At 38.1% G+C, this 15,084-nt stretch overlaps 1 protein-coding gene across 1 annotated transcript; it reads left to right on the forward strand.

The window, feature by feature from the left end:
* Positions 1–283: 283 nt before the first annotated feature.
* Positions 284–3,435, forward strand: LOC131649442 (uncharacterized). Its single transcript, XM_058919206.1, has 7 exons — positions 284–424; positions 566–832; positions 896–1,165; positions 1,384–1,446; positions 1,603–1,752; positions 3,198–3,282; positions 3,332–3,435. Exons 1-7 carry the CDS (start codon positions 284–286, stop codon positions 3,433–3,435), a joined length of 1,080 nt encoding a protein of 359 aa, XP_058775189.1.
* Positions 3,436–15,084: the final 11,649 nt, after the last annotated feature.

Here is a 15,084-nt window from a genome sequence, read left to right on the forward strand (position 1 = left end):
GAGTTATGAGTTTTTTCTCCGATATATGTGTTATGTATCTATAAATTATGGGCATGTTTATGATTTGGATTAAGTCGAAATTGTGACACCTCAGATGTGATGTCTGTTTTGAGACTTTTATACTCTGATTTTCCGTGTTAATAGCGGGGTATATTTGGGGTGTTACAATAGTGGTATCAGAGCAGGTCGGTCCTTCCAGTCATGTGTCGTATCGTAGTGTAGTCTAACAATCGTGTATTGTTATTTTGTGTTGATTGCTTTTCTGTTGTAGTGAAGAGTTGAGATGGCTCGAAAGAATGATGCTGCGATTGCTGCTGCTTTGGAGGCGATGGCCCAAGCTTTGGAACATCAGCCAAATGTTGGTGAGAATGTTGCTTCTCGCAATTTGGCTACCTTCCAAAGAGAGAACCCTCTTATTTTCAAGGTAACTCATGATCCTGATGGCGCATTGACATGGCTAAAGGAGATTGAGAGAATCTTCCGTGTGATGGATTGCACACCTGATCAGAAGGTTCGGTATGGGACTCATATGCTAGCAGTTGAGACTGATGATTGGTGGCTAGAGACTCATAGGAGGTTGGAAGCTAGTGGTGATGAGATCTCTTGGGTTGTGTTCCGCATAGAGTTCTTACGGAAGTACTTTCTTGAGGATGTCCGTGGAAAAAAGGAGATTGAATTCCTTGAGCTGAAACAAGGGAACAAGTCTATAGTGGAGTATGCTGCTAAGTTTGCTGAGTTGGCTAAGTTTTACGAACACTATGATGGGGCAAATGGTGAGTTTTCCAAGTGCATCATGTTTGAGAATGGTTTGCTCCCAGAAATCAAGAAGGCGGTTAGTTACCAGAAGATTCGTATCTTTCCTGATTTGGTTGATAGTTGTCAGATTTATGAGGAGGACAACAATGCTCATTATCGTGTTATTAATGAAAAGAGGGGCAAAAGTCAACAAGGTCGTGGTAAGCCTTATGAAGCTCCGAGTGGAAAGGGTAAGCAGAAATTTGCTGATGGCAAGAGGACTAGTGGGGGAGACGCTCCTGCTGGTATTGTGTGCTTCAAGTGTGGCAAAGTTGGCCACAAGAGCACGTCGTGTAATGTTAAAGATAAAAGATGCTACCGTTGTAGAAAGTTTGGACATGCGTCTTCTGAATGCACTCATAAGGATATGGTGTGTTTCAACTGTGGTGAAGAAGGACATATTGGAAGCAAGTGTCAGAAGCCCAAGAAGGAGCAAGCTAGTGGAAAGGTGTTCGCCTTGCCGGGAACTCATACCACTAGTGAGGATGCACTCATTAGAGGTACTTGTTTCATTAATAGCATTCTATTAATTACTATTATTGATACCGGTGCTACTCACTGCTTTATATATGTTGATTGTGTTGAAAGATTGGGTCTTGTGTTTGTGCTATGAACGGAGAAATGGTTGTCGATACTCCGGCTAAGGGATCGGTAACTACTTCTCTTGTGTGTTTAAAGTGTCTCGTGTCGATTTTCGACAGAGACTTTCTTGTTGATTTTGTTTGCTTGCCGTTGAGAGGTTTGGATGTGATCTTGAGGATGAACCGGTTAGAGCATAACCATGTTTACATCAATTGGTATGATAAGTCGGTGAGATTTTCTTCTCCTGAAGAAGAAGGTGTTGAGTTGTTGTCAGCTAGACAGATGCGTATGTTGATGAAGGAAGAAGTGCAAGTGTTTGCTTTGGTTGCATCAATGTCCGTGGAGAACCAAGCGATCATAGAAGAGTTGAATGTGGTGTGTGAATTTCCTAAAGTTTCCCTAATGAAATTCCTAGTGTGCTGCCTGAGAGAGAAGTTGAGTTCTCTATTGATCTTGTACCTGGTACTAGTCTTGTGTCTATGGCACCGTACAGGATGTCCACATTAGAGTTATTTGAGTTGAAAAAGAAATTGAAAGAGTTGCTTGAGAAGAAGTTTGTGAGACCTAGTGTGTCACCGTGGGGAGCTCCAGTGTTGTTGGTCAAGAAGAAAGATGGAAGTATGAGACTTTTCATTGATTATCGTCAGTTGAATAAGGTGACAATCAAGAACAAGTATCCACTTCCAAGAATTCATGACTTGATGGATCAATTGGTTGGTGCTTGTGTGTTTAGCAAGATTGATTTGAGGTCGGGTTACCATCAGATCAAAGTGAAAGATGAGGATATGCAAAAGACGGCTTTCAGAACACGTCATGGACATTATGAGTATTCTGTGATGCCCTTTGGTGTTACTAATGCACCTGGAGTATTTATGGAATACATGAACCGCATTTTTCATAAGTACCTGAATCATTTTGTGGTGGTGTTCATTAATGATATTTTGATTTACTCTAAATCAGAATCAGATCATGCTGAGCATTTGAAGTTGGTATTGCAAGTCTTGAAAGAGAATAAGTTGTATGCTAAATTGTCTAAGTGTGAGTTCTGGTTGAAAGAAGTTATCTTTCTTGGTCATGTTATTTCTGGTGATGGCATTGTCGTGGATCCGTCTAAAGTAGATGCCATGTTGAGATGGGAAACTCCTAAGTCGGCTACCGAGATTCGAAGCTTTTTGGGATTAGTCGGTTATTATAGAAGGTTCATTGAAGGAATTTCTAGATTGGCACTTCCGTTGACTAAGTTAACTTGTAAGGGTAAGGCTTTTGTGTGGGATGTTTCTTGTGAAGAGAGTTTTACCGAGTTGAAGAAGAGGTTGACGTCGGCACCGATTTTGATATTGCCTAATCCGGAAGAATAGTTTGTGGTTTATTGTGATGCTTCTAAGATAGGTTTAGGGGGTGTGCTCATGCAAGATGATAAGGTTGTTTCTTATGCGTCGAGGCAATTGAGGGTTCATGAGAAGAACTATCCTACGCATGATTTAGAGCTTGCTGTTGTTGTGTTTGTATTGAAGATTTGGATGCATTATCTTTATGGTTCTAGATTTGAAGTATTTAGTGACCATAAAAGTTTGAATTATTTGTTTGATCAGAAGGAATTGAATATGAGGCAACGAAGGTGGTTAGAATTGTCGAAGGAATATGACTTTGGTTTGAATTATCATCCAAGAAAAGCTAATGTGGTTTCCGATGCTTTGAGTCGCAAGACTCTGCATATGTCGGCAATGATGGTTAAGGAGTTGGAACTGATTGAGCAATTCAGAGATATGAGTTTGGTATATGAGGTGACATCTGAGAGTGTTTGTTTGGGTATGTTGAAGATTAACAATGATTTTCTGGATAGTATCAGAGAAGCTCAGAAGTTAGATGTGAAATTGGTAGATTCAATGGTTGGCGGAAATTTGTGTTCGTGTGATTGTGAAGTTACATGGTATTCATTTGTGCATCGTTTCAGATAGAGATTCGAGGTTTACTTCAGATTTTTGGAAGAGTCTGCAAGAGGCATTGGGTTCTAAGTTAAGGTTGAGTTCGGCGTATCATCCTCAGACAGATGGTTAGACGGAGAGGACGGTTCAGTCTTTGGAGGATTTGTTGAGATCTTGTGTTCTTGAGTAGGGAGGTACGTGGTATACTTATCTTCCATTGATTGAGTTCACGTATAACAATAGCTACCATTCGAGTATTGGAATGGCGCCTTTTGAAGCATTGTATGGTCGGAGATGTAGGACTCCGTTGTGTTGGCATGAATCTGGTGAGGGTGTAGTACTTGGACCTGAGGTTGTTCGAGAGACTACGGAGAAGGTTAAGTTGATTCGAGAGAAGATGAAGACTTCTCAGAGTAGATAGAAGAGTTATCATGACAAGAGAAGGAAAAATTTGGAATTTCAAGCTGGTGATCATGTATTCTTGAGAGTTACACCGGTGACCGGTGTGGGGAGATCCTTGAAGTCGAAGAAGCTCACTCCTCATTTTATTGGGCCGTATCAGATTTCGGAGAAGGTTGGGAATGTGGCGTTTAGGGTGGCGTTACCGCCTAATCTTTCGAATTTGCATGATGTGTTTCATGTATCGAAACTTCAAAAGTATATTTCGGATCCTTCGCACGTGATTCATATGGATGATGTGCAAGTGCGGGATAATCTCACGGTGGAGACTATGCCGATGAGGATTGAGGATTGCGAGACGAAGACGCTTAGAGGCAAGGAGATTGCTTTAGTGAAGGTAGTTTGGTCGGGAGCTACCGGAGAGAGTTTGACGTGGGAGTTGGAGAGCAAGATGCGCGAGTCGTATCTTGAGATGTTTACTTGAGGTAGTTTTTGAGGACAAAAATATTCTAAATGGGGGAGAGTTGTAACACCCGTATTTATTATTTCATGTTTTATTTTATTATTTGTGAATTATGTGGATTAAGTGTGTTTATAAGTGCTTATGTGATATTTGTGTTATTTATTGAGTATTAATAGTAAATAGCATAAGTTAGTAAGTGTTATTAGTTATTGGGCCTATGTTGGCATTAGTAAGTGAGGGGTGTTAATTAGAGCCCATTAGAAATTGAGGTTTAGTTAGGGTTTAACAAAAACAAGAGAATTGAGGGGAATTGAGAATTAGAACTTATTTGGCAAGGTTGTGAAAGAAGAGAAGAGAGAAGAGACGAGGAGAATCTCAAGGTTGAAGATAGAGTTGGCTTCAATCCAAAACCTAAGGTAAGGGTGAGATTCTTTCATGCTAAAGGGATGTATGATGATGTTTATGGTGGGTTTAGATGATATGTTGAACCATGGATTATGTGTTGTAGAAACCCTAGATTTGTGATGAGTTTTCATGAAATTTATGGTTGAAAACATGTTTTTATGGATGATTGATGATGAATAATGATTGATGATGCCTTTGTATGTGTTTAATTGATGTTTGGAATGAGTTTTGAGTAGCGGGTGTGAGGTTTCGCAGTTCTGTCACGAAGGTGATTTTTCTGCATAATCGCGCGTCCGCTAAGCGGGCTCTGGCTCGCTAAGCGGATGCTGTTGGTTTTTAAAAATTAAAGAGAGCTTGCTAAGCGGAACTAGTCCGCTAAGTGAAGCTCAAGTTTGGTTCGTTTCTGTTGCTATCCGCTTGAAGGCCGCTAAGCGGACCTTGCTGTGCAAAACTTGTTCAAACTTTGAATAGACGTATCTTTTGATCTGTAACTCCTTTTTAAGTGCCATTTGAACCTATGTGAAGCTATAATTGAGATATTTCCAATGAGTGTGATTTGAAAACCTATGGAAACATTTTTGAATATTTTCTTGAGTTGTATGTTATCGATTTAATGATGTATTTATAAAGTAGCATGTGATGTATGCTTGTATGCCGTGACGATGTTATCGAAATGTAGTGAATTACTATGATGGTAATAATAAGGTTATTGCCATAGAACCTTGACATTGAGTTGGTAATGTTTTAGACGATGTTTGACACATTGCTCGAGTTGTTTATGTTGCTTATGTCGTTTAAGTCGTGTTTGTGGATGTGCATCATTTGAGTCGCATCCATTGCATTGTTTGAGACGGCCTTAATGGCAAATGTTCGAGATGGCCTTAATGGCAAATGTTCGAGACGGCCCAATGGAAATTGTTTGAGATGGGATTTTTACTCCAACGGTACCGCATGCATTTGCATCAGTCGAGTCACATGCGGATTGCACTTAAGTAATAATTGATTATGTTGTTATGATGTGATGACTTGATGATGAGATGTTTGTCGCGATGTGTTAGAATCTTACTTGTGAATTGCATATATATTGTTATGATTGAATGTTGACATTGTTTCCGTTTCATGAGCTGATTTACGTGATGTGAATTGTTGTACTAAGTGTTATATGATGAGAAGTGGTGATATATGTATGATCTTTACTATGCTTTGAATATTATCATACGCTTATTTATAATGAATGATATCTCACCCCTTCTGTTTGAATGTTACCTTTTATTGGTAACATGCAGGTAATGACGTGGAGTAGTCGTGTACCTATTAGCTCGAGTCGGTGTGTCGATGCTCTGATACGTAGCACTCGGGGGACGCCTAGCTTGTTTTGATTGAGTCGTGTTATCTTGTTGCTTCTTGTTATTATCTTCGAATGTTGTCATCTTGTATTGGATTATGTTGTCACATCCTTATGAGATATGTTGTATTTGTTGATTGTCATGATTGGCATAAATGCGATATTTTGGTTTATGTTGCTAATGAATTTCGCTGCGATGTTTCTAAGTTTTGGATTGATGAGTTATGAGTTTTTCCTCCGATATATGTGTTATGTATCTATAAATTATGGGCATGTTTATGATTTGATTTAAGTCGAAATTGTGACGCCTTAGATGTGATGTTTGTTTTGAGACTTTTATACTCTGATTTTCCGTGTTAATAGCGGGGTAGATTTGGGGTGTTATACAGGTGGGGGACTTGGCTTGTCCTTAGACGACCGATAAAATAGTCACCTCAGTTATCTCTTGTCACATAAACTTTGTGACTCTTTCTAGACACATAATTTGCCTTAACTAACACAACAACATAACTTCTTTTGCTGCAAAATAAGTAAGATAATTCAGATTTCTCCCTGAAATGAACATGCTATTTGGTTTTAGTATGAAATGTTTCGTCTTGGTTTTAGTCCTAAAACATACACATGAAAAAAAGTTTAGCAAAAATTTATCTGGTTGTTCTGTGATCAATGTATGACATATTGTAAGCTGTGAACTTGCCATTGTAATCAATGAATGAAACTTTAACTAATATACTAATAAGCCAAATCATCAACACTAATAAAGCTATACTAATAAAAATAATTCAATTCAATTCAAACCAGTCAATTCAACACAAAAAAGATAATCCAATTCAATTCAAAATATGTTATACTGATAAAGCTAAATGAACCATGCTTTAGCGAAAGAGCTATGAGGACATAATTCTTGTTTTAGCGAAAGAAATTGAATTAAAACAATTCTTGTTATAACACACACAAAGCCAAATAACAGATTCTCGATATTCACTACGTTGTTTGTGTTCGTCTTTTACTTCGATTTTAACATTTGCTATATGTTAGAACAAGATTTGTTCTGATCAATTATCTTAGTTTTGATGATAACAATAATATGAATTTTGCTTAAGATAATATGGTACTCTAATCCAATGCAATTTCCTTTTCAGGAAATATATAAAGAGTATGCATAATTCAGCGCTCAGAAGCTTTGTCTCAAAGGGTTCAGCATGCAACATCAGAACATGGTCTGGCAAGACATCAGAAGATGGTCGAAGCAGAATCAGAACATGGGTCTATGGAAGCATCAGAAGAACATGAGATCAGAAGCACTGAAGTTCTAATGGTATCACGCACAGAAGCACTTCAAGGTCAGAAGATCAGAAGATGCTATGCACCAAGCTGTTTGACTCTGATGATATTCAAACGTTGTATTCACAAACATCAGATCAGAAGGAAGTACAAGTGGCAGGCTACGCTGACTGACAAAAGGAACGTTAAAAGCTATTAAAGGCTACGTCAGTAGACACAGCGTGAACAAGGCTCGAGGTAGTTGACAAAAGCGTATAACATTAAATGCGATGCTGTACGGAACACGCAAAGCATTAAATGCACTCAACGGTCATCTTCTCAACGCCTATAAATATGTTCTGATGAGAAGCAAGGCTAACGACTCTGAACAAGATTATTCAAAAAGACTTGCTGAAACGCTGTTAAATCAAAAAGCTCAGAATCTTCATCTTCATCAAAGCTCACTACATTGCTGTTGTAATATTTTAGTGAGATTAAGCTTAAACGTTAAGAGAAATATCACAGTTTGTGATTATAGCTTTTAAGAAGCAATTGTAATACTCTTAGAATTGATTACATTAAGTTGTAAGGAACTAGAGTGATCGTGTGGATCAGAATACTCTAGGAAGTCTTAGAGGTTATCTAAGCAGGTTGTAACTAGAGTGATCGTGTGGATCAGTATACTCTAGAAAGTCTTAGAGGGTATCTAAGCAGTTGTTCCTGGAGTGATCAGTGTGTGATCAGAAGACTCTGGAAGACTTAGTTGCTGACTAAGTGGAAAACCATTGTAATCCGTGCGATTAGTGGATTAAATCCTCAGTTGAGGTAAATCATCTCTGCGGGGGTGGACTGGAGTAGTTTAGTTAACAACGAACCAGGATAAAAATAACTGTGCAATTTATTTTTATCTGTCAAGTTTTTAAAGTCACACTTATTCAAACCCCCCCTTTCTAAGTGTTTTTCTATCCTTCAATTGGCATCAGAGCGCCGGTTCTAAGGTGCAAGCACTTAACCGTGTTTAGAAAAGATTCAGGAAGAGAAAAACGCTTCAGTAAAAGATGGCTGATGAAATTGCAAAGTCTACACCTGCATCTACATCTGGCTCTACTGAGCAACACAACGGTAACAATGGTTATACTAGACCGCCGGTATTTGATGGTGAAAACTTTGAATACTGGAAAGATAAACTGGAAAGTTACTTTCTTGGTCTAGATGGTGATCTATGGGATCTTCTGATGGATGGTTACAAACATCCAGTAAATGCCAGTGGCGTAAAGCTGACAAGGCAAGAAATGAATGATGATCAGAAGAAGCTTTTCAGGAATCATCATAAATGCAGAACTGTTTTGCTGAATGCTATCTCTCATGCTGAGTATGGGAAGATATCTAACAGGGAAACGGCCTATAACATATATGAGTCCTTGAAAATGACTCATGAAGGAAATGCTCAAGTCAAGGAGACTAAAGCTCTCGCTTTAATCCAGAAGTATGAAGCCTTCAAGATGGAGGATGATGAAGACATTGAAAAGATGTTTTCAAGATTTCAAACTCTTACTGCTGGACTGAGAGTTCTTGACAAGGGATACACCAAGGCTGATCACGTAAAGAAGATCATCAGAAGCTTACCCAGAAGATGGGGTCCTATGGTGACTGCATTCAAGATTGCAAAGAATCTGAATGAAGTTTCTCTGGAAGAGCTTATCAGTGCCTTGAGAAGCCATGAAATAGAGCTGGACGCAAATGAGCCTCAAAAGAAAGGTAAGTCTATTGCATTAAAATCAAATATCAAGAAATGCACTAACGCTTTTCAGGCTAGAGAAGAAGATCCTGAAGAATCAGAATCTGAAGAAGAAGATGAACTGTCCTTGATCTCCAGAAGGCTAAATCAACTCTGGAAGAACAAGCAAAGGAAGTTCAGAGGCGTCAGAAGTTCAAAGAAATTTGAACATGGAGAATCTTCTGATGACAGAAGATTTGACAAGAAGAAGGTCATGTGCTATGAATGCAATGAGCCTGGACACTTCAAGAATGAATGTCCAAAACTTCAGAAGGAAAATCCCAAGAAGAAGTTTCATAAGAAGAAAGGTCTTATGGCAACCTGGGATGAGTCAGAAGATGATTCAGACTCTGAAGATGAGCAGGCTAACTGTGCGCTGATGGCGACAGAAGATGACGGATCAGAATCTACATCAGAATCAGATTCTGAAGAGGTATTCTCTGAACTTACTAGAGATGAGTTAGTTTCCGGTCTAACAGAACTTCTGGAATTCAAGTCTCAGATTAGTCTCAAATACAAAAAGCTGAAAAAGCTATTTGAATTTGAAACAAAGAAGCTTGAGTTGGAAAATTCTGAATTAAAAGAAAAACTTTTAAAACTATCCAATAATATTGGATCTCCTTCTGATTCAGAAAAATCCACTCCTAGTCTAAACCATATTCTGAAAGAATATGATTTAAGTTTCAGGAAGTTCTTATCTAGAAGTATCGGCAGAAGTCAGCTAGCTTCTATGATATATGCTGTGTCTGGAAACAAAAGAGTCGGCATTGGTTTTGAGGGTGAAACCCCATACAAACTTGAACCTGTTGATGAAATGAAATTCACATACAAGCCATTGTATGATCAGTTCAAGTATGGCCACTCCCATGATATTAGGCACACTTCACATGCTCAAAGTTTTCACATAACACACACCAAAAAGCATGTGACACAACCTAGGAAATATCATGAAACTCACATTAAAAATTATCATGCTGTTCCTCCTATTGCTTACAATGTTAAACCCAAGTTCAATCAGAAGTGATCATGGTGGTGAATTTGAGAACAGATCCTTTGAAGAATTCTTCAAAGAAAATGGTATTGCCCATGATTTCTCTTGTCCTAGAACTCCACAGCAAAATGGAGTTGTAGAACGAAAGAATAGGACTCTGCAAGAAATGGCCAGAACCATGATCAATGAAACCAATATGGCTAAGCATTTCTGGGCAGAAGCAATAAACACTGCATGCTATATTCAGAATAGAATCTCTATCAGACCTATTCTAAATAAGACTCCTTATGAACTGTGGAAGAATAAAAAGCCCAACATTTCACATTTCCATCCTTTTGGATGTGTATGCTTTATTCTGAACACTAAAGATCATCTTGGTAAGTTTGATTCCAAAGCACAAAAATGTTTCCTTCTTGGATATTCTGAACGCTCAAAAGGCTACAGAGTATACAATACTGAAACATTGATTGTGGAAGAATCAATCAATATCAGGTTTGATGATAAGCTTGGTTCTGAAAAACCAAAGCAGTTTGATAATTTTGCAGATTGTGATATTGATATATCAGAAGTTGTTGAGCCAAGAAGCAACGCATCAGAAGCAGAGCTTCTCAGAAGCAAAGAATCTGAAGATCAAGTATCAGCTTCTCTGGAAAATCTAAGCATTTCTGAAGAACCATCTGTCAGAAGATCATCCAGACTCATCTCTGGTCATTCAGAAGATGTCATTCTTGAAAAGAAGGATGATCCAATCAGAACAAGAGCATTCCTTAAGAACAATGCAGATTGTCAATTAGGTCTTGTATCTTTGATCGAGCCAACTTCTGTTGATCATGCTCTAGAAGATCCAGACTGGATAATTGCTATGCAAGAAGAACTGAATCAGTTTACAAGGAATGATGTTTGGGATCTTGTTCCTAGACCAGATGGATTCAATATAATCGGTACAAAATGGGTCTTCAGAAACAAGCTCAGTGAGAAAGGTGAAGTGGTAAGAAACAAAGCCAGACTGGTGGCTCAGGGTTATAGTCAGCAAGAAGGGATTGACTATACAGAAACCTTTGCACCAGTGGCCAGGTTAGAATCTATTCGTCTATTAATTTCATTTGCCACTCAACATAACATCACTCTCTATCAGATGGATGTTAAGAGTGCCTTCTTAAATGGTTATATAGATGAAGAAGTTTATGTCCATCAACCTCCTGGTTTTGAAGACTCTATGTCTCCTAATCATGTTTTTAAACTAAAGAAATCGTTGTATGGATTGAAACAAGCTCCCAGAGCTTGGTATGAACGCTTAAGTTCTTTCCTTCTGGATAATGGTTTCACTAGAGGAAAAGTGGACACTACTCTCTTTTGTAAAACCTTTAAAAGGGATATTTTAATTTGTCAAATATATGTAGATGATATTATTTTTGGAACATCTAATGCTACACTTGGAAAGGAGTTTGCTGAGTCTATGCAGGCTGAGTTTGAAATGAGCATGATGGGAGAACTCAAGTATTTCCTTGGAATACAAATAAATCAAACATCAGAAGGAACGTATGTTCACCAAACCAAGTATGTGAAGGAACTTCTGAAGAAGTTTAATCTTCTAGACTGCAAAGAAGCCAAAACTCCTATGCATCCAACATGCATCCTAGGTAAGGATGAGGTAAGTAAGAAGGTAGATCAGAAGTTATACAGAGGTATGATTGGATCTCTTCTATATTTGACTGCTTCTAGACCTGACATTCTGTTCAGTGTTTGTTTGTGTGCTAGATTCCAATCAGATCCTAGAGAATCTCATTTAACTGCTGTTAAGAGAATTCTAAGGTATCTGAAAGGTACTACTAATGTTGGCTTAGTTTACAGAAAATCTAAAGAATACAACTTAGTAGGATTCTGCGATGCTGACTATGCTGGAGACAGAATTGAAAGAAAGAGTACTTCAGGAAGTTGCCAATTTCTTGGAAGTCATTTGATCTCCTGGTATAGCAAGAAGCAAGCAACTATTGCTCTATCAACAACAGAAGCAGAATATGTCGCTGCTGCTGGTTGCAGTACACAGATGCTCTGGATGAAGAGTCAGTTAGAAGATTATCAGATATATGAGAGTAACATTCCTATATTCTGTGATAATACTTCTGCTATATGTTTATCTAAGAATCCTATTCTTCATTCAAAGGCTAAACATATTGAGATTAAACATCATTTCATAAGGGACTATGTTCAGAAGGGTGTTATATCTTTAAACTTTGTGGATACAGACCATCAATGGGCTGATATCTTTACAAAACCCCTGGCTGAAGATAGGTTTAAGTTCATCCTGAAGAACATCAGTATGGATTTATGCCCAAAATGAGAAGATGAGAAGTTCTTATGTATGAGTGTCTTCTGAAATGAAAGTAGATTATTTTTTTTAATCAGAAGTTCTGATTGAAATCTTTTAGAAACTATGATTCGGTTATTACTAACGTTTCAGTGTCTAAGTTGATTCAGAACCTCTTTTAAAGCAAAACAGCTGTAACGTTTTATCTCGGGATGGTAAACCTGTAGTTACTGTTCATGGATAAGCGCGCGTGCAGTTGAAGGGACGCCGACCATAGGTAACTGTGCTAGTCACCTCATTTGTCTTTATTATCTCTCCTCATGTCACGTAACATTAAATGCTATCCATCATTTGTTTCATTTTATTTTCTTTTAAATACTCTTCAAACGCTTCTCCTTCCCTCTTATATTTTCTCTATTACACTCTGTCTGTGTTTTCTTTCTCTATCTTTTTGCATTCATATCAAACCCTAGCTGTTCATTATCTGCAAAACCATCATGAACTCTTCATCAAGCCCAGGGAACCATGAAAATGATCAAAACAAAAAGAGAAAAGCTGTTGAAACATCTTCGTCCAAACCCAAAAAGATAAAGATCACCTATGACCCTCTCAAGGTGAATCCATTCGAAGCAAAGTTGTCTGGAAACTATTCTAGACGTGTGTTTCAACCCCCTGGTGAAAGCCCTCCATCATCTCCATCTTCTTCCTCATCTTTTTACCTTCAAGACTCAACTTCCTCTTCATCTAACCTTTCCTCTCCCTCAACTCATTCCAAAGAAATCTCTTCATCTTCACCTGCTGAGAATGTTGTTTCTGATAGAGATTGTGGAAGATCTGCATCAGAATCAAGTCTCCCTGACCCCTCGCCTGGAAGCCCAAGAAGCAGTAAATTATGACAGGGTTCAAGACACGCTGGCGCAGATTTTGTCTTAGCTAGGGTCTTAGTCTTTGGTCTATGTAGTTTTTCTTTCCTTGTTGCATCTGTTTTCCTGCATTCCTCTCTTGTAATCTCTTTTGATTATCAATGAAAAGTTTCTTTGTTTTTACATTCCAGTGTTTTTATTTGTCGTTTTATTCATCTGAATCTTTTGAGATATTCTTTTTGATGTTATGACAAAAAGGGGGAGAAGATAAATGATAAATGATTTGATTAATCTATCAGTTGCTGGGTAAAGCTCCCACACATTAACTAACAAGAACTGCAAGTTCTATATGGTTTAAGTGTTTTGCAGGTATAAAGAAGTGAAGAGAATCTTCAAAGCAAACACAAGAAGCAAAACCATAAGAAGTGTTATTCTGTAAAAAGAATAAACTCATGGAAACTGAAGCAAGCTGAGTGCTGTCAAGCTTCAGATATCAGAAGCAAGAAAGAAGAATGAATCAGAAGCACTGATAATAGAATTTGATCCATATTTGTCTACTTGCTCTGACAAAATTCTATTTGCTCTGATAACATTATTTTAGCCTATATGGCTCTGATACATATCATGTGTTCTAATATACATTTTATGTTCTGACTCGTTCATGCTGACTTTTGTCGTTTAGTTTTTGTTCTGTAACATTTCAGGATGTAGAGATGCTCTGATGATGCTCTGGTACATTCAACAATGTTCTGATACAAATCTAGCATGAAGTGATGTTGGTAGACATTCAAAGTTCTGAAGCTATCCGAGGGAAGCAGAAATCAGAAGCTGTGAATGTTCTAAAGATCAAGAAAATTCAAGTTCTGAAGCTATCCGAGGGAAGCAGGAATCAGAAGCTGTGAATGTTCTGAAGATCAAAGAAATTCAAGTTCTGAAGCTGTCCTAAATGGAAGCAGAAATCAGAAGCTGTGAATGTTCTGAAGATCAAAGAAATTCAAGTTCTGAAGCTGTCCTAGATGGAAGCAGGAATCAGAAGCTGTGAGTGTTCTAAGGATCTAAAGAAATTCTAGTTCTGAAGCTGTCCAATGGAAGCAGAAGTCAGAAGCTATGAATTCTCTTAAGACAGAAGCTTATGTGATCGTCTCTACCGAAATAATCAGGGAAGTCTTTTATTAAAGTTCTTCGAGTATTTATTTCAGGGGGAGATTATTTATCTCAGGGGGAGATTGTTAATCTCAGGGGGAGACATATTCATATGCTTATGCTATAGCTGTGTAATTTGTCTTTTGCCGTCTGCTCTTTCTGATCGCAAATTCATATCATTTATATATGTTTTTGTCATCATCAAAAAGGGGGAGATTGTTAGAACAAGATTTGTTCTGATCAATTATCTTAGTTTTGATGATAACAATAATATGAATTTTGCTTAAGATAATATGGTACTCTAATCCAATGCAATTTCCTTTTCAGGAAATATATAAAGAGTATGCATAATTCAGCGCTCAGAAGCTTTGTCTCAAAGGGTTCAGCATGCAACATCAGAACATGGTCTGGCAAGACATCAGAAGATGGTCGAAGCAGAATCAGAACATGGGTCTATGGAAGCATCAGAAGAACATGAGATCAGAAGCACTGAAGTTCTAATGGTATCACGCACAGAAGCACTTCAAGGTCAGAAGATCAGAAGATGCTATGCACCAAGCTGTTTGACTCTGATGATATTCAAACGTTGTATTCACAAACATCAGATCAGAAGGAAGTACAAGTGGCAGGCTACGCTGACTGACAAAAGGAACGTTAAAAGCTATTAAAGGCTACGTCAGTAGACACAGCGTGAACAAGGCTCGAGGTAGTTGACAAAAGCGTATAACATTAAATGCGATGCTGTACGGAACACGCAAAGCATTAAATGCACTCAACGATCATCTTCTCAACGCCTATAAATATGAAGTTCTGATGAGAAGCAAG

Source organism: Vicia villosa, linkage group LG2 (genome assembly GCF_029867415.1).
Source record: "Vicia villosa cultivar HV-30 ecotype Madison, WI linkage group LG2, Vvil1.0, whole genome shotgun sequence".
In the NCBI taxonomy this organism is placed as follows: Eukaryota; Viridiplantae; Streptophyta; class Magnoliopsida; order Fabales; family Fabaceae; genus Vicia; species Vicia villosa.